Genomic DNA, 21,362 nt, shown 5'->3' on the forward strand with positions numbered 1-21,362 from the left:
TAGCCACTGGCCTTATCTCTCGGAGGAAGCAAGAGAGCAGGTTGAAGATGGTAGTCTTATCTTCCTGAGGTAGCAAGGAAGCAGACTGAAGATTGAAGATTGGAAAAGGAAAATCTTATCTCTATTTATCGGCAATGGAGCAAAATTAAGCCTCAAGCCTTATCTCTTTGAGGTAGCAAGAGAGCAGGTTGAAGATTGAGTCTTATCTTTCTGAGGTAGCAAAAAAGAAGACTGTGAATTGAAGATTTTATCTCCCTGAAGTTGCAGCGGAGTAGATCTTCATAGATGGCTAATCTTATCTCCATTTATCGGTAATGGAGTAGATTTAAGCCCCAAACCTTATCTCTCTGAGGTAGCAAGAGAGCAGGTTGAAGATTGAGTCTTATCTTTCTGAGGTAGCAAGAAAGCAGACTGAAGATTGAAGATCTTATCTCCCTTAGCCGTAGCGGAGCAGATCGAAGTTGGCAAGTCTTATCTCCATGTATCAGTAATGGAGCAGATTTTAGCCACTAGCCTTATCCCTCTGAGGTAGCAAGAGAGCAGGTTGGCGATTGTAGTCTTATCTTCCTAAGGTAGCAAGGAAGCAGACTAAAGATTAAAAATCTATTTCCCTAAGTAGTTGTGGAGCATCGAGGATGGTGAATCTTATCTCCATGTATCGACAATGGAGCAGATTTAAGTCACCAGTCCTATTTCCCTAAACTTATAGTCAAGATTCAACAAAACCGGGCAAAATTGGCCCTATTTGAAGTCTTTGCTCTATTCTCGTTACACGACAATGAGCAAAGATGGGCAGCTGTAAAAGACCCATTTTGCCTGGGCCTTTGAAATTATTTACGACAAATAAATAAACTAAATAAAATTAAATTGTTTGCAATCCATAAAATACAAACCCAAGCTTGAGGCCTAAAACCAAGAACAAACCAGACCCAACAAATAACCCAATTCCCAGCCCAAAACGAAAAAAAAAACAACTCAGCAAACCCTAAGAGCTTCAGTTGCTGCAGCCTCCAACTGCCTCCTCCACGCCAGCACGCCCACAAACAGCTTCACTCCACGCCATACACACCTGCAAAACGAACCACAACAGCAAGCAGCAGTACAATAAATGACAGCAAGAAAATAGATTTTTTATTTTTCTTTTATTTATGCTGTAAAATCCGGCTATAAAAAGCCACTGAATGTACATGGGAGGGGATCTTTTTTCCCCAAATATATACACGAATATAAAAAACAGAAAAAAAAATTTGAAAAGGTATTCAAATATTTTTTCTTCTTTTTCTCTTTCGATTCCATTAATCTTTCATTAGAGTTTACATGCATTTGAAAATAAAGAGAAAGCAAGAGATTTACCTTGCGAATGTGCTAAGAGACTCCGTCTTCTTCATTGAAATCGGAGTGTAGATGGAACCTCGTGGCCTAGATGGTCGTCCCTTGAAGCCCGAATCTACTCGTCACCATTGATAGAGGTAGATCGGTGCTTAAAAGAGGGGTGTTAGAATCAGTTGAGGGAAAATCAAGAGAGGCTAGAGATTTGGCTTCTTAATCGGCCAAATGAAGATGGATATGGGGAAGAATTTTGCTTCAATTGCTGTAGAAGACGGCAGAGAGCTATTCAAACAATTTTTTAGGGTTTAATAACAAAATAAAGACCTCACCGTTTAGTCTTTAAAGGCCAATTAGCTACTCTGGGTGAATTGCGCATTTGGTCCCTCCCCTTTTGTGCCAATCTTTAATTAAGCCTCAATAACGTTTTATTTGTTTTATATTTTCCCTGAGATTTACACATTGTCACGGTTTAGTCCTTATTTGAATGCTGCGTTTTGAAGCTTGAGATATTTATGTCTTAGGTCCTTGATCATTGGTACATGTTTCATTTTAAATTTTTTTCCCTTTCGTTTACAAATTGACCTCTTAATCTTATTATTCGTTTCAACCAAGTTTTGTTTAGTTTATATGTTTACTCGTATTTATGCAAAATTTTAGTATTTATTTTTTAAATTTATCTTAGCATCATTTTTCTAAGTATTACTTTAATTTGTTATTTCTTTCATTTGTATAACTGCTTCTTGAAATTGTTTTGTTATGTTAATATACCTTTGCTTTAAAAATTTAATTGATATTGATCTAAAAATAATTTTATACATTGTTATTATATTATTGGTGAATTTTACGTGTATATATATATACATATATATATTTTATATGTTGATATGTTGATATATATTCTTTTAACTCTAAATATAATTTATTTCTTTTAAGTATTTTATTGAAATCGAACACTGTTTTATATTATTATTCTTGTATATGTATTTATTTATATCAAGTTTTCACCTTATATATTATTAATCCTATGTTATTTTATACATATAATTTTATTTTTTATTTTTATTTTTTTAAATCTACTTGTATACGTAATTATTTTTTTTAAATCTATTGCAAATATAATTTATGATAAAATTAATTTAATCTTATAATTCACATTTTAATTCCATGTTATCTTAGCATACAATTGTTTCTAAAATTTATTCATATGTAAATAACTCATATTAAATTATTTTTTATTATAGCCCACGTTATCGATTTCATATTAATATTTTTTTATGTATATATATTTTCCTCTTTTAAATTTATTTATGTGTATAATATATTTCTTTTAAGAACCATATTTTAAATCATATAGTTTATTCATTGTATATACTCTCATATTTTATTATCCTTATACATGTACTATTTATATGTTTCATCAATCCAAATTAATTTATTACATGTAAAATTATGTTGTATATTATTTGTTTTAAAATTTCCCTTTATAAATATAGCTTTATGAATGTACATCATTAAATTTATGTATTTTGTAAATATAGTTTTTTTACCTTTTTTGTGTGAATGATTAGATTTTTTTTAAGATTCGTTACGTGTATAATTACTTATTTCTTTTATATACATTATTAATTTCATGACATCTTTTACCAATAATTATTTCCAAATTTATTTATGCATGTTTTACAAATTTGCTATGTACATTATATCTTATCATGTGTTGTATTTGTCTTTTATATTCTATATATTATTTAAGTTATCATGCACATTGTAAATCTCTAAATGAAATTGCGTTTAAAGTAATTTGCACATTATTCGATTCAAATGTTTTATTCTATAATATTATTTTAAATAAATCTCTAGTTTTTTATATAAGTTTGTCAACTTATAATATGTGTTAATTAATTCGCCAATTTTAAAAAATGTCCTATAATATACTAAGTTCTAATTCCATTGCATTTTGTACATATTTTATGGATAATTTTATATTATGTCATGTGAATTATTGTTGTATATCATTTTTATTGATTGTTCATCATCCATGATTAAGAATTTGTCACATTTTACTTAGAATAACTGTACATAATTGTGGATCTATTAATTGCGACTTGTTGTGACTTATATTTCATGTTCATAAATTCTTACCCATGCAAACGTTTTGATACAATTCATTAAGCATTACATTTTAATAGATAAACGCGTTTTGAGCAAATTTCTAATGTTCGTTATCATTCAAAAATTCTGAAATAAGGCAATATCCAATATTTGGAGAATTCGGAAAATTGTGCTCAATCGTACTGGGTATGATTTTTCGGTAAACTAAATATTTGGATAACCTTTTTATAATTTTAGTGTACAAATTTTCGAAAGTCAAAAATCAATTGTATTTAAAGGTATAAAGGATCGTATCCAATCGTACTGGGTATGATACTACGTATCTTTGAAATAAGAGATTTTTGACCACTAATTTGAACTATTCATGCATTTTAAAAAGAATTATACTTTGAAAAATCTTCTCTTTAAAGAAAAACATTTTGATATAGGGACAGCATCAAACCAATTTGGTACCAATTTTTGGGTGTAATGAGGGTACTAACCCTTCCTCATACGTAACCAGCTCCCGAACCCATTTTTAAAATTTTTGGGGACCAGAATTGTTTTAAAATATTTTATTAGGTGATCCAATCACACCTAAACAAAAGGTTGGTGGCGACTCCACACTCGGTTTTAAAAGTCGATCCCCGTTTTTTCCTAACCCGAAAAATGGTTTCGACATATATGATATTAAAAAAATTAAAAAATTATATGTAACGCCACATGGCTGGTCAACACTCAGTCAATGTTAGTTAATGTCGGGTCAACAATCAGTCATAATAAAATTTTTTAATATTGAAGTATTTAATATTATAAATTTATATTTTTAAATTTAAATTTAAATTTTTTATTTTAAATAAACCTAATTGTCATTGATAGTTTTTCATTGGCCAAACATGACACATGATGCTTTTCCATTTACCAAAGTTGCTTAACTGATTTTTTTTAACGTCGGTTACAAAATGAAAAAAAAAATAGAGGAAATTGATACTTTATGTACCAAAATGGGAAAATGGATATACTTCAAGGGTTAAATCACAAGTAAGCCTTTATTGTATGTTATTTTTAAACATAAATTGTTATTCTAAATACATGACTTCCACACGTATACCCATGTGATAAAATTTCTAGATTAATATAATGTAATAGTACAAAGGAGATGAAAAGTGAAGAATGTTAGGATTTAGTTGGGCTAAGAGGAACAAGATCTCTTTGCATCAATAAGGATTTAGTCCTTGCTCACCGTGAGTACTATTTTCCATCAATTTGTTACTATATTCCATTAGCAAACCGGTTGAAAGACTAATATGTCTTCTATCAAATCTAATCGGAGAGATGTTTTATCTTGGGCATCAAAGTAGATGACTCCCAGAAGATAGAGACATAATAATCTGTCTGATATTACATCAAATAGGACCCAAGTAGTGAAAAAAATCATAAATTAATTATCAGGTCATTTTTATACTTAGTGAGAAAGTCACATTCATTTCCGAATGTAACCCATTTCTCTAACTTATTTCTATCTATTTTTGTTCATTTGATTCAACATGCATGTAACAGCCCATTTTTAGTCAAATCGAAATAGTAGTTTCGAGACCACCAATCCAAAGTTGAAATATTTATTTTATTATTATTTTAATCTCTAAAGCATGTTAGTAGTATTGCATAAAAATTTTGTTAAGAAATTTTGGCGTTTTCATGCTTACTTTAGTGAAAAGAACTAAATCGCATAAAGTACAAAACTAGAGTTCTATAAGCTAAAGGGATTTATAAGCTAAAGGGATTTAATAGCTATGAAATTAAATTATTGGAGGGTTTATGTTGTAATTAGACCATTAATAGCATGAGTGGACAATTATGGACATTATTCAAGTGAGTTTAATGTTGAAATGTAAGGTTAAATAAGTAATTAATTAAATATGTCTTAATTAATTATGTAAAATGGTTGTATCATCTTCAACCTCAAGGTGTTTAACCAAAAATTAGAAGGTGAGAAGCCATTTTTAAGGTTCAAAGGTTCGGTCAACAATACCTTGTGCATGTAAGTGCAATTTTGCTCGGTTTTTAATGATTTCTATGTTTTTGGAGTCGTGGTAGCTTAATCTAGCTAGCCCATGGACTAATTTGTGAAATTGTTAAAAGTCTAGGATTTTATCATGAATGTATGTTAGTTGTTATTTATGTTTGATGGATGAAAATGAATGCTTGATGATAGTTGAACAACTTTAATAAAGGAAATTTTGATGAATTTGTCAATTAAGAATTAAATTGAAAAATAGAAAAATATTCATGGTTAAATTGTGAAATAAAGGAAATGTAGGGCTTGGTAAGGGCATTAGTGATATTCGGCTATAGTGGGATTGTATTAAATTGCATGAATTTGCATTTTTATGAGCTAGGGACTAAATTATAAAGAAGTTAAATGTTTAGAGGTAAAATAGTAATTTTGCCATAATATGAATTTTGGGTTAAATTGAATAGAATGATATTTAAATAAGTTAAATTTGATTATACAAAGATCAAGAAAAGAAACTTTCGAAATTAGATCGGGGGAAAAACATAGTGGATTGATTGCTCGATTTTCTCCGTATTAATTCGAGGTAAGTTCGTGTGTTTAATAAGCATTAAATTATATATGTTTGAATGCTTAAATTGATATAACTGTGATGATATGACATCACAAAAATTATCAATGAGTATCAGCAATGTATGGATCTCGGTTGAACCTTTGAAATAAATAGGATACAAATGACATGTCATTAGGGGTTATCGTGTTTTGGGTGCCGGTTATTGCGCTCTACTGGTGGCTGAGTTTTTCAGCATGTGTTGCAGTTACCCGTCAACTTGTGTGAGTAGCACCGTGTAGCTGCATTTTGACCATCAACTTGTGTGAGCAGACCCAGTGATAGCTCAAGAGTGAGCATTTATATGAAATATGAGATTGAGATGGTTTTGACCATGTTTTGGCACTTAGTGTGCGAGATTCCCGAGTATCTGATAGTATTCCAAATAGTTCAACGGGTAAAGATGATGGTTCGAAGATATAAGGGATGATATGAATCAGTTCAGGTATTTGTATGAATTATGACAAGTAATTCATAGTTGATGTATTCATACATGATTTACATGGTTATGATTATGTGTTAACCTTTGAATTGATTGAAACTTACCCATGTTTTTACTTATACTTCTTTATATTGTGAATGCATGGTAATTTATACTTATTAACCATACGAGCTTACTAAGCTTAATAGCTTACTCTATTTACTTTTTCGTGTTTTATAGTGATTTCGAAGCTTGTTCGGATTGGAAGTTGTTGGAGATCTCATCACACTATCCAGCTGTTGTTTTTGGTACTTTTAAACTTTATGTATTTTGGTTATGTGGCACGTGTAGGTATTTTGGCTAAGGTAGCCTTTATATCTTGATGAATTTTGGGCATTTTGATTGGCTTATAAGTAGTCTTATATTTTGAAATGTATATATATGTATAAATGGCCCTTTGATATGTGGTTTATAATTGCTATGTGAAGGCCTTGTTGAGAATTGGTATTGAAGGTAACATATGGTTGAAATTGAGAATGTGTTAGCATGTTAAGTATTAGGTAAGATAATGCATATATGAAATTGACCATTTAGGTGATTTTTGGATGCGATATTGGTATGATTTTGAATGCCCAATTGTGATGTTTATGAGCATTGTTAATTGTTGGTATTGGTAACATGATTTGGACTTGGTTATGGTTGGTTTGAATGCTCATTGATGATATAGTCATATGTTATTTGATGTGTTTAGGTTGTTGCAAATTTGGGTGAGGAATGTGGCTTGGAAAATATCGTATTTTTGTCCATATAGGCAGAGACACGGGTGTGTGTCTCAGTCGTATGTGACACAAGGCCAGGTGACACGGTCGTGTGTCCCTTGATGTTTATTTAGAAACTAAGCTAGTAGATTCAGACAGCCTAGCACACAGGAGTGTGGCTTGGTCGTGTGGCACAAGTCAGTATACACTCTAGTTTTCACACAGCCTAGCACACGGCCTGGCACACGAGCATGTGAGGCCATTTTGAAAGGTACACGGGCTAGTCACACGGGCTTGTGGTTGGTCGTGTGACCCAAGTTAGAGAGTTACACGGGGTCAGACACGGGCTGGGACATAGCCATGTGATCCCATTTCGAATGTCCACAAGCCCTGTGACACGGGCGTGTCTCTTGGCCGTGTGAGACACATGGCCTGTCCACACAGGCGTGTGTCCCCTGCACTTTGAAAATTTTCTCTGTTTTTCTAAAAATTTATTAAGTATTCAATTTAGTCTAGAACCAATACTAATGCTTGTTTTGGGCCTTGAGGGCTCGTGTTAAGGACTATAAGATTGTATTTGAATGACTTTTGTTTGGATTTGTGAAATGAATGAGTAATGTATGATTATTTAAGAAATAAGTTTGGTAATGCTTTGTAACCCTATTTCGGCGACGGATACGGGTTAGGGGTGTTACAATGCAATTCATTTACGGTTTCAACAAGCTAGTAGAGAGACTAATGAGAAATGTGTGATTAAGGCTTAAATGATTTATAATTAAGTTCCCGCTTTTTGCCTATTAATTATAAATTCATTTTGTCATGAAGTCATTCCACTGTAGTATCGTGATTGAGCTCTCCCTAATGACATGCCATTATGAAAGCTACTAGATTAGTGTTCATCCAATGACCTTATCATAAGTGTGCTACCCTCATAGGATATCCTTAATCTCTTTGGGACAAATTCGTTCTCCCATTATGATCGTATTTTATCTCATGGTAGTCATTACATCTTCCATCATGAAAAGTTAATACTAGCAAATAGTAATTAAGTCATTCATCACAAAGATGAACAGACCGTGACCATGTTTACTTTTCATCTATTATGTAATTTCAATGAGAGGATATCATTTATCCATGTCTTGGCTATGAATTCCACTATTATGAATGATGCTACATACTGCAAAAGTCATATACCCAACGCACCAGTGTTCAATTCCTTATCTATTCAAACTCAGACTCTTACTTACATCAAAGTATATCAGTCACACACACACAGTCCATCATTCATTCAGGATTAAGGTATGCCACACTTTGAACGTCACAAGTGAATAAATCCATAAACGGATTCAGGATCTATTCTGTTTGAGTTCAGTCTGATGTACTGTCAATGCAGTCAGTCACAATTATGTCTCTATCTTGTGAGACTTATCCGCTTCGATTCCCAAGACAAAATGTCACTTCAATTGTAGTTGATAGATGATGTATTAATCTTTCAATCAGATTACTCATTTTCGATTATACTAAGGACATGTTTAGGTTTGTCTACTAATATAAGCTATCTTTTCGTATTACGACCCGACCATGTAATAATGCTTAGTATTAGTGAAATATCAAATAATGAGTGAGTTAATATTTGCTTCTATTTTGCTTTACATGAAAAAACCACATGAGAAAACTATACTAAGGATATTAAAATAATTAATGAATAATTTTATTAATCAATCTATTCGAAAAAATTACAAGTGTACAAACAAATATATTCTACTTAGGGCACCAAATCCAACACTCTAATCCTATTCCCTACTTGGGCTCACAATATCTGACACCATAACTATAACACCCCTCACTCGTATCCGACACCAGGATAGGATACGAGGTATTACCAGACTTTAACATAGCCAAAACCGGGCCATAAAAAAATTTTCATTCTATTTAAAAATTTTCATTCTCAAGTACAATGTCCTTTAAACGGGCTTATGAGGCTCAAATCATACGTTGAGGTGGTTCGAGACTAAACTGAAGACTTTGGAAATGTTTGAGGACTTAGAAAACTCTCGCCACGAAATAGGCCCACACGCCCGTGTGGAAGGGCAACACGCCCGTGTCCCAAACCCGTGTGAATTTAATTCCAAATTTCAACCTACAGGGGTTTTCACACGGCCAAGCACACACCCGTGTCTACAGCCCGTGTCCCTTACACGGCCATGACACGCCCGTGTTGCTGCCTGTGTGTAAAAATCTTGACATTCTATTCCTGACGTCATCAACTCTTAAGGGTCACACGGCCAAGGCACACGCCCGTGTGCTAGGTCGTACCCTTCACATATCTGAGACACACGGCCGTGTCTTTGCCCGTGTGTTTACTACCATGCATACTGACTTGTAAAATTAAAGTACAGGGGACACACGGCCGAACTCCACGCCATTGGGGCAGACCATGTGTTACACACGGTCTAGACACACGCCTGTGTGTCTGCCCGTGTGGTAAAAAATAAGGCTATTTACCAAGCCTCTTTGCCATCCTTACTTGCACTTACACTAACTTACACAAGATCAACCAAACCAATATAAGCATAACATGTATAACCAAATCAGCCATAATCATTGGAAATTTGCATCAAATACATCTAATAATAATTAATATTAGCCAACATTAATTGCCTATACAAAATGTTATCACATCCATCATCAAAGCCAACACTTGTGGATAATCGAACAAGAAACTAAACCAAAGCTTCAAGTGATAGTGTGATCAATGCCTCCGACGTCCCTTGATCCCCGATATGAGTTTGACAGCACTATAAGAAAATGGAAAGGAAGAGAGTAAGCATAAAGCTTAGTAAGTACATATATGCAAATAATGTATAAGTAGGAACTCATTTGTCAGATGATAATTTATTAAAATTGAATTATGTATATCATTTAGATCTCTCTATCTTACTCTTCACTTCATTTACGCATACTTGCTACATCTCGTCACATAATAAGGCCTTTTTCATAAGTTTAGTACACATACCTATAATCACCCGTAAAATAACTCAAGTTCATTCTCTCTAATGACATACCTCATTGGAATTATCACCAACTCACTTTTTGAATTACCCGTAGAACCCTCAGAATACTAATGGGTACATGGGAAGTTCACACCCAAGTGCTATATAAGTAGCCAGAGCTACCTCATACTATGTAATGCTCGCATTTTGAGCTACTCACGAGCCTTTTTACCAAGTCAATACCCAGACCCCATAGCACTATCATGTAATGCCTACTTATTAAGCTACTCACGGGTCTGTACACAAAGTCAACACCCGGACCCATATAGCGTTAACATGAAATGCTCACTCAGCGAGTTACTCACGGGTTTAGTCACGAAGCCATTGCCCAGACCCACATTACATATAACATTCATCTCATGAACTCAGACACAACTCATGAGTTCAAACCAGATAGTTGCTCATGACCTACTTTGTGTATCCTAGACTATTCCTGAGGTTCAATAGGATTTCAAATCTAACCCGTTGTCATCGCACTTGCTCATAATGTAGGTTACTCTTATATCACATTATTTATACTTTTATGGCAACTAATAAGATTATGATACATGATAACAATAAAACATTTAAATATATATTATCAATACATTTAAAAGTAAGCTACAATGACACATTATTTACATATGTACTTACCTCAGTACAAAATGATGGGAACGAGCTTAATCCTCGTAAACTTTGTTCTTTCCCGGATCAAGACCCGAATCACGTTTCTCTTGATCTAAAATGTCAAATTTTAGCTTATTTAATACTCAAATTATTCATTCAACTCAAGACTTATACTTTGGTAAAATGACCATTTTGCCCTTAAACTTAACAAAAATTACGATTTTACCCCTTGGCCCGTAAATCAATTTTTATCGGATTTCTTTAAGTCTTAAGCCGAGCTGAACCCTTCTTACTCTTATAGAAACCCAAAATTCTCATTATTTAATAACATTACTATATATTTTAAAAACTTTATAAAATGGTCCTTTTTGGAGTTTTCCATGAAAATCACTTTGCAAAAGTTGTTTATTTCACAACCATAACCCATACTCCTCCATAAAATTTCAGTTAGCATCACATATGCTTTCATTGCAAAACCCTAGACTCTCAACCATTTTGCAAAATAGTCCCCTCAATAGCTAGATTAAGCTTTAGGGGTTCTAAAAAAACAAATTAACAAGTAAGGCTATCTAAATCGCTTACTTTCTAAGATGAAGAGTGGCTACAAATTTCAAGCTTCCAAAACCCTTAATTTGCTGGTATTTTTGGTGGACAAGAAAATGAAAAGAAGATGATATCTTTTTCTCTTTCTTTTATTTTTATTTTATTCAATTAAATCACCAAACACACCTAACATTTGACCTTTGACCTTTCTTGTCCCTTATGGCCGGCCACTCTCCTAAAAAGGGTTTATATGCACTTTAAATATCCCCAATTAAGGTTCCTTAGCAATTTAACAGCTTTGGCTAGTAAAAAAAACTTTTTCCCTTTATGCGATTTAGTCCTTTTTCACAATTAATCTCATAAAAGCTAAAATTAGTTCACCAAAATTTTCATGTACTCAATTAATCATGCTATGACACTAAAATAATAATAAAAATAATTTCTCAACCTCAGATTTGTGGTCCTGAAACCACTGCTCCGACTAAGCCCAAAATCGGGCTGTTACAATTCTTCCCCCCTTAGGGATTTTCGTCCCCGAAAATCTTACCGGTGAATAAGTTCGAGTATTGGTCTCTCATGGTCCCCTCGGGTTCCCATGTGGCTTCCTCGACTCCATGTCTATGCCACAAAACTTTCATGACTGCTATACTTTTATTCTTCAATTGTTTAACCTCTCGAGCCAAAATCTTAATCGGTTCTTCGCCATAAGTCAAATCCGGCTGAATCTCAATCTCAGTTCGCACGATCACATGCGAAGGATCCGATCTATAGAGACGTAACATGGACACATGTCGAGGTCGTGAATCTTTTCCAACTCTGAGGGAAAAGCCAATCGGTAGGTAATAGACCCTACTCTCTCGGTAATTTAATAAGGTCCTATGAAACGAGGACTCAATTTACCCTTTTTACCAAATCTAAGAACCTTTTTCCATGGAGACACCTTCAAAAATACTTTATCACCGACCTGAAACTCAATTTCCTTTCATTTCAAATCCGCATAGGATTTCTATCTATTCAAAGTAGCCTTTAAACAATCACGAATCATTTTAACTTTCTCTTCAGTCTCCTTGACTAAGTCGATCCCGTGAATTTGAATCTCTTTAAGCTCGGTCCAATATAAGGGCGTTCAGCAGTTTCGCCCATACAAAGCCTCTGAATTACTATTGTTGTAATTGAATTCAGTCAGCGGTAGACACTTTTCCTAACTACCTTGGAACTCAAGGACATAACAACACAACATGTCTTCAAGGATCTGAATTACTCTCTCCGACTAACCGTCGGTTTGCGGGTGGAAAGTTGTGCTAAAATTCAACCTTGTCCCTAAAGCTTCTTGCAACTTCTTCCAAAACCTCCAGGTAAACCTTGGGTCCTTATCCAAAATAATCGACAAGGGCACTCCATGAAGCCTCACAACCTCGGAAATGTACAAGTCGGCTAGCTTATCAAGTGAAAAGTTCGTACGTACTGAGAGAAAGTGAGCCGACTTTGTCAATTGATCAACCACAACCCATACGGCATCTTTCTTTCTTGCTGTTTTCGACAAACCCGTCACAAAATCCATAGTAATTTGATGCCACTTCCACTCGGGGACCATGATAGGCTAAAGTAAACCTGAAGGAACTTCGTGCTCGGCTTTCACTTGTTGACACACTAAGCATTTTGATACAAACTCCGAAATGTCTCTTTTCATACCCAGTGTTGGAATTCCTTAAATTAAGCAGATTTTCTACCTTAGTTCTAGGAATTTCCTTGTACTATTAGCCATAATCAAATTACTAATTTTTAGGGATAGGCTAATTTCTAGATATTATTTCCTTTTTTATTTTTCCTGCTATTCTTTAAAAGGCTGTATTTAGATTAGAAGAAGTAAGAATTATTCTTCTTCCTAAACTTGTTCATGGTATCAAGAGCATCAGGAATCCAGTTGATCCTGCTCTTTCTTCTTTTTTCTTGTTCTATTTTCTCTATTAGAAACCCTACTCCTATGGGTGACACCGAAAATTCCTCTGAGACTGAGATCTCACAAATAACTCAAAATCACAGTCAAGGAATCCCACAAGGTGACCTTAACTCTTCTCTTATAATCACAAATCATCGATTAGATGGAAAACAATTCCTGCAATGGTCACAATCTGTCCTTATGGTTCTTCGTGGCCAAGGAAAAATTGGGTACATTAATGGACAAATTCCTCGACCAGCACCAACAGACTCTGGTTATGCAACTTGGGAGCTTAACAACTCAATGGTTATAGCTTGGCTTATAAATTCGATGGAAGGTCATATAAGCCGAACGTATCTTTTTTTCAAAACTACCAAAGAAATATGGGATGCAATCAAGGAGAATTACTCGGATCTTGGAAATGCTTCCCAAGTATTCGAGATCAAATTAAAGTTGAAAGATATTCGACAAGGAACACTTGAAGTCACTCAATATTACAACAACCTAAAGATCTTGTGGCAGGAGTTAGACATGTATTATGAAGTTGATTGGGCCGAGGGCTCGAAACACACCAAATTCATGGATCATCTTAACAAAGAGCGTCTCTATGAGTTCCTAGCAGGACTAAATCGTGATCTTGATGAAGTCCAAGGACGAATACTAGGCAGAACCACACTACCGACCATAGGAGAAGCATTTGCTGAAGTAAGGAGGGAAAAGAAATGGCGTCTTATTATGTTGGGAGACACAAGAGAACTAAAACCATTAACCATAGCTGGTCATCGTCCTTCTGAGAACTCTGATCTTATTTCAAGAGGCCCACAATCTCAAAAGTTCAAAGATGGAATTGATTCTGGTTCAAATAGGCCATGGTGTAGCCACTGTAACCGGGATGGGCATACCAAGGAGAAATGCATCAAACTCCATGGCTATCCTAAAAAAAATAGAAAGAAAACAAGGCAGCAATGATATCTACTACTAACGAAGATGTTCAAGATGTTCGGCTAACCAAAACTCAACTTGAGGCTCTTCATAAACTACTCGGGACTCCTACAGCCAGTGGGTCACTAGCTATTCAAGGCACTAATTTAAATACTACACACGAACCTATCACAACTTCCTGGATACTAGACTCAGGTGCATCTGACCACATGACAGGTAATCTAAGTTTGTTTCACACCTATTTACCTTGTCATGATCACTTTCGGATTCGCATAGCTGATGGATCTTACTCACTGGTGGCTGGAATAGGGACAGTTAGACTTACTAAAATTTTTTCCCTTGATAAAGTTTTACATGTTCCAAATCTTTTCTGTAATTTACTCTCAATTAGCAAGCTTACCAAGGATGAAAAAGTACTTGCTAAATTTTCTGCTTTCAGTTGTGTGGTTCAGGAATAGGAATCGGGGAAGATGATTGGCACTGCTAAAGTTGATGATAGCTTATATGTTTGGAACAAAAATAGTTCACAAGAAGAGATGGCTTTATCTACATCAAAACAAGATTTTATCATGCTATGGCACCATAGACTAGGACACCCGAATTTCATGTACTTGAAGAAACTGTTTCCTCTACTATTTCTAAATAAGAAAATAAGTTCATTGAACTGTGAAGTTTGCCAACTGTCTAAACACACTCGTGTCTCTTATCCTTTGAAACCTTATGTTCAATATCAACCTTTCTCTTTAATCCACAATGATCTATGGGGAGCCAGTCGAGTAAAAAACATCACAGGGGCTAGGTGGTTCATAACTTTCATTGTTGACAACACTAGAGTTTGTTGGGTCTATCTCCTTTAAGAAAAATCCAAAGTCTCTAGAGTCTTCCAAAATTTTCATTCAATGATTCGAACCCAGTTCAATTCAAATATTCACACCCTTAGAACTGATAATGGGAGAGAGTACTTCAATTCTATCCTAAGTCCTTATCTTTCTGAGCAAGGAATCATACATCAAAGTTCTTGTCTTGACACCTCAACAAAATGGGGTTTTCGAGAGGAAAAACAAACACCTTGTAGTCGTGGCTCGTGCCCTTATGTTTACTATGGGTGTACCAAAGTATTTATGGGGAGAAGTTGTCCTTACTGCTTGTTATCTTATAAACCGACTCCCATCAAAGGTATTAAACTTTCAAACACCTTTACATACTTTTCAAAAAAAATTTCCCTTGTTTCGTGATCCTAATCTCCCAACCAAAACATTTGGTTACAAAGCATTTGTCCACAACCATCAACCTAACCGATCTAAACTTGATCCTAGAGCCCACACTTGTGTCTTTATTGGTTACTCACCTACACAAAAAGGGTACAAGGGCTACTCTCCAACCTTACACCGAATGTTTGTGTCCCTTGATGTTACTTTCTTTGAAAACGAGCCATATTTTTCAGCCTCTCATCTTCAAGGGGAGATACTTAGTGAAAATGAGACCTTGAACAATCTTCTCATTATACCTCAAGACTCTATCAGCCCTACCACCACTACAAAACCTGCTGAAAATCCTACAGCCACTGTTATTCCTATTTTGGAACCTGTTTTTCCTATCTCTACTATTCAGCAACAAGAAACAAGGGTGATTAACCATAATAATGAAGAAAAACAGCCCACTCATTCTAAAAAACAACAAGGAAAAACTCAGGGGCTTCGTGTATACTCTCGGAGACATCAGCTACCTGAGACCGAAACAGCAGTGCCAATGCCATCTTTACCCGAGGACTGTCCTGAGGAAAAAGTTTCACCTCCTTCATCTTCCATCTATCTTCCAATTGCAGTAAGAAAGGGCACTAGGAGCCGCACTCAACATCCCATTTCTCGATTTGTATTCTATGGAAACTTGTCTAAATCCTACAATGCCTTTGTTTCTAATGTTGACTCTGTAGAAACTCCAAAGAACATAAAAGAGGCTCTTAAGTCAACCAAATGGAGGCAAGCTGTGTTGGAAGAAATAAAGGCTCTTGAAGACAATAGAACTTGAGAAATATCTAAACTACCTACTGAGAAGAAGACCGTGGGTTGTAAGTGGATTTTCACCACAAAATTTAAACCAGATGGGAGCATTGATCGATACAAGGCTAAACTTGTGGCCAGGGGTTTCACTCAAACATATGGGTTGGACTATGAGGAAACATCTCACCAGTGTCCAAACTGAATACTATTCGAGTGCTTCTCTCAATTGTTGTCAACTTAGAATGGCCTTTGATCCAATTGGATGTAAAGAATGCTTTTCTCAATGGAAAATTAAACGAAGAAGTCTACATAGATTTTCCGCCTGGATTCGAATGAAGCAAAGGCCAAGTATGCAAGTTGAAGAAGTCCTTGTATGGACTAAAGCAATCCCCTAGGGCTTGGTTTAATCGTTTTGCCAAAGCCATAACTAGTAGACATTATACTCAAGGTCAAGCTGATCACACCTTATTCTACAAACACTCAGATAATGGGAAGTGTTGTATTCTCATTGTCTATGTAGATGACATAATATTGACAGGGGATGATTCTATTGAAATTGAAAGACTAAAAGAGTTCTTAAGTCTTGAGTTTCAACTTAAAGACTTGGGGAATCTTCGATATTTTCTTGGAATGGAGATAGCAAGGTCAAAGGCAGGTATTTCAATCTCTCAAAGAAAGTATGTTCTTGATCTACTTTCTAAAGTCAGACTGTTGGGTTGCAAACCAGCCGAGACTCCTATGGAACCCAACCTTAAATTAGGAACTGATAAGGATGGAGAAGAGGTAGACAGGGGGAGATATTAACGGTTAGTGGGAAAACTTATCTATCTTTCTCACACCCATCCAAACATCGCTTTTGGAGTAAGTGTTATTAGTCAATTTATATATGCTCCTAGGGAGAAACATTTGGAAGCTGCCTACAGGATATTGAGATACTTAAAAGAGACTCCTGGTAAGGGGTTGCATTTCAAGAAAGATGTAAATCAAAGCATAGAAGTCTACACTAATGCAGACTGGGCAGGGGTAGTTAATGACAGGCACTCCACAAGCAGTTACTGCAGTTATGTTTGGGGTAATCTCGTGACATGAAGGAGTAAAAAGCAGTCTGTTATGGCACGCAGCAGTGCTGAATCTGAATATCGAGCTTTGTCCCACGATATATGTGAAGAAACGAGGATACAACGGCTAATGGGAGAACTAAAGTTATCCTATACAAAACCTATAACATTATACTGTGACAACCAGGCAGTAGTTAGCATAGCTCATAACCCTGTACACCATGACCGTACCAAGCATGTGGAAATTGATCGCCACTTTATTACGGAGAAAATTAACAAAGAGGAAGTTTGTGTTTCATATCTACCTACAAGACAACAAGTAGTAGACGTGTTAACCAAAAGCTTGAGCAGAAAAATGTTTGAAGAAATTATGGGCAAGCTGGGTTTGATTAACATCTACACTCCAGCTTGAGGGGGAGTGTTGGAATTCCTTAAATTAAACAGATTTTCTACATTAGTACTAGGAATTTCCTTGTACTATTAGCCATAATCAAATTACTAATTTTTAGGGATAGGCTAATTTCTAGATATTATTTCCTTTTTTATTTTTCTTGCTGTTCTTTAAAAGGCTGTATTCAGATTAGAAGAAATAAGAATTATTCTTCTTCCTAAACTTGTTCACCCAGCCACCAATACATTTTCTTCAAATCATTATACATTTTCGTACTTCCGAGGTGTACTAACAAACAACCACTATGTGCTTCACATAAAATTTTTCGAATCAACCTGGTATCCTTAAGAACACAAATCCTATCACAAAACCTCAAACAACCGTCGGAACCTACCCAAAAATCCGATTCAACACCCGATTCACACTGAGTTCTCTTGGCTAGCAATTCACTGTCACTCTTCTGAACTTCACCAATTTCTTATAGAAATGTCGGTCTAGCCTTTAACTCTGCTAGAACCAACCATCCTCTGACAAAGCCAATTGGGCGTTCATTGCTCTCAAAGCAAATAACGATTTTCTACTCAATGTATCGGCCACCACGTTCGCCTTTCCCAGATGGTAGTCGATAATCAACTCATAATCTTTTAATAGTTCCTACCATCTCCGTTCTCTCAAATTTATGTCCTTCTGAGTCATCAAGTACTTAAGATTTTATGATCGGTGTATACATGGCAATCTCTCCAAACAAATAATGTTGCCAAACCTTCAAAGCAAATACTATGGCAGCCAACTCTAAGTCATGTGTCGGATAGTTCTTCTCGTGAGGCTTCATCTTTCTCGAGGTAGAGGCTATAACCTTTCCTTCTTACATGAGCACGCACACCAATCCATTCAAGGAGGCGTCGCTATACACTACAAATTCTTTCCCCGGTTCTGGTTGCACTAAAACTGGAGTTTCGGTCAACAAGGTCTTTAATTTCTCAAAACTCTGTTGGCACTTCTCTGTCCATTCGAATTTGACATCCTTTTGAAACAACCTTTTCATTGGGCAGCTATCATCGAGAATCCATTTACAAATCTTCTGTAGCACCCAGCCAAACCCAGAAAGCTTCGAATCTCTGACACACTTTTCGGTGTTTCCACTCAACAATAGCCGAGATCTTACTCAGGTCGACTCTAATCCCATCACTCGATACAATGTGTCCCAAGAATCTGACCTCTTGAAGCCAAAATTCACCTTTACTGAACTTGGTATACAACTGATTGTCTGTCAGAATCTGCAGAACGATTCTCAAGTGTTTGGTATGTGCTATCTCATCTCTAGAATAGATCAGGATATCATCGATAAATATAACGACAAACTTATCCAGATATGGCTGAAATATCCTATTCAATAAATCCAAAAACACGGCGGGAGCATTTGTTAAGTCGAAAGGCATGACCAGGAACTTGTGGTGGCTATACCTCGTCCTGAAAGTAGTTTTAGGCACATCTGACTCTTTAACTCGCAGTTGATAATAGTCGGATCTCAAGTCTATCTTAGAAAACTATGCTGATCCTTTTAATTGATCATATAAGTCGTCTATTCTTGGGAAAGGATATTTATTCTTGATTGTCACCTTATTTAACTGCCAGTAGTCTATGCACAACCTCATGGGTTCATCCTTCTTTTTCACAAATAACACCGAAGCACCCCACGGTGAAAAGTTTGGTCTCACAAAACCCTTGTCGGTCAACTCTTGCAACTGTGACTTTAGTTCTTTCAATTCAGTTAGAGCCATTCGATACGGAGCAATCGAAATAGGCGTTGTCCCTGGCAGTAACTCTATACCAAAATCAATTTCTTTGGTAGGAGGCAACATAGGCAATTCTTCCAGAAATACATTCACATATTCACATACAACTGGTACTGACTCAACCTTCAACTCTGACTCCTTAGTATTCATTACAAAAGCCAAATAAGCTTCACAACCTTTTCTCAAACATTTTTGAGCAGACGTTGAGGATATTACAATAGGCAAGTTCTTTGGTTCATCTGATTTAACCCAAAGAGTTTCACCATTTTCACATTTCAATTTAATAACCTTTAGTCTACAATTTACTACAGTATCATGGAGTGTCAACCAGTCCATACCCAATATGACATCAAACTCATCGAATGGTAACAACATCAAATCAGCCAGAAAATAGTGACCTTTAACTATCAGAGGACATTTATTGCATGCTTTATTGACTATCACATATTTGCCTAATGGGTTTGACACATTAATCATAAATTCTGTAGAATCAACAGGCATATTCATGCTAGACACCAATTTCATGCACACATACGAATAAGCAGAACTAGGGTCAATCAAAGTAATAACAGTATTATCATAGAAAGAGAATGTACCGGTCATCACATCGGGAGAAGATGCATCTTCATGGGCGCGTATGGCGTAGGCTCCAGCCGGAGCTCTTGCTTCGGATCTCACTGTTGTGCCTCTTATTACATTCTTACTTTAGTCCTAATTCCGGCACTCTTCTGAGGTCTTCCTTTAGAAATGGTGCCACTTGGCCTTGTACATTGAAATTTTTCTTTCTCAGTCACTTCGGGGAAATCCTTGATAAATTGGTCTTGAAAACCACATCGAAAACAAGATCCATCATTCACTCTACACTTTTCGAAATGACTTTTACCACAATGTTGGCACACTGGCCTAGAAGATCTGCCATTACCCACACTAGCCACCGATGTAGCCCTTGAAACCCGAATCTTGCTTCTTACGATCTCTGTACGAATGCCCAACTGATACAGAAGAACAAGAGTAAACGTCTCTGGATTTCTTAGACTGAGATGGAAATGACTTGCTTGTATGCCTCTTCCTTGCATCTCTAGTCTTTGCCTCAATTTTCTTCTTTTCCGTAATCAATTCCTCGGCTTTACAAGATCGATTAACGAGCACCACAAATTCCTTCAACTCAAGGACACCTACAGATAATCTGATATCCTCATTAAGTCCATCTTCAAACCTTCGACACATCTTAGCCTCAGAGGACACACACTCCCGAGCATACTTACTAAGTCAGACGAACTCTCTTTCATATTTAGTAACTGTCATACGTCCTTGTTTTAAGTCAAGAAATTCCTTACGCTTTTGATCCATGAATCTCTCATTAATGTATTTCTTCAGAAACTCTTCTTGAAAGAATTCCCATGTGACCCTTTCGTGAGGTACCACTGAAACTAATGTCTTCCACCAGTGGTATGTCGAGTCCCTCAACAAGGATACGGCACACTTCAAGCATTCTTCGGGAGTGCACGATGACTCATCGAATACCCGAATAAAATTCTCAAGCCAAAATTCTACTTTTTTGGGGTCATCATCGGTATTAGCCCTAAATTCCTCAACTTCTTGTTTCTGAATCTTGTCAATCGGGGTTCTATGAAACCTCATAAATTTCATACCTTAAGGCAGTAGGGGTACAGGTTGAGGAATAGGTGGGGGTGGAGGGGTTGGGCATTCAGGTTCGCTCGAACGAACTCTGTGTACCATTCATTCATCATGTGAAGAAAGGTTTCCCAAGCCCCTTTTCCTCCTCCCTGACTAACCGTGGGAGGTCAATTATC

General features: G+C 35.9%; 1 protein-coding gene across 1 annotated transcript; it reads left to right on the plus strand.

Moving 5' to 3' along the window:
* The first annotated feature begins 13,406 nt into the window (after positions 1–13,406).
* Positions 13,407–14,330, plus strand: LOC107952269 (uncharacterized). The gene has a single exon (XM_016887536.1). The coding sequence runs from the start codon at positions 13,407–13,409 to the stop codon at positions 14,328–14,330; it is 924 nt and encodes a 307-aa protein (XP_016743025.1).
* Positions 14,331–21,362: the final 7,032 nt, after the last annotated feature.

Source organism: Gossypium hirsutum, chromosome A02, assembly GCF_007990345.1.
Source record: "Gossypium hirsutum isolate 1008001.06 chromosome A02, Gossypium_hirsutum_v2.1, whole genome shotgun sequence".
Lineage (NCBI taxonomy): Eukaryota > Viridiplantae > Streptophyta > Magnoliopsida > Malvales > Malvaceae > Gossypium > Gossypium hirsutum.

Bases quoted from the DNA above. Each gene is read 5' to 3' on its own strand.
- LOC107952269 (XM_016887536.1), top strand. From the start codon at position 13,407: ATGGGTGACACCGAAAATTCCTCTGAGACTGAGATCTCACAAATAACT.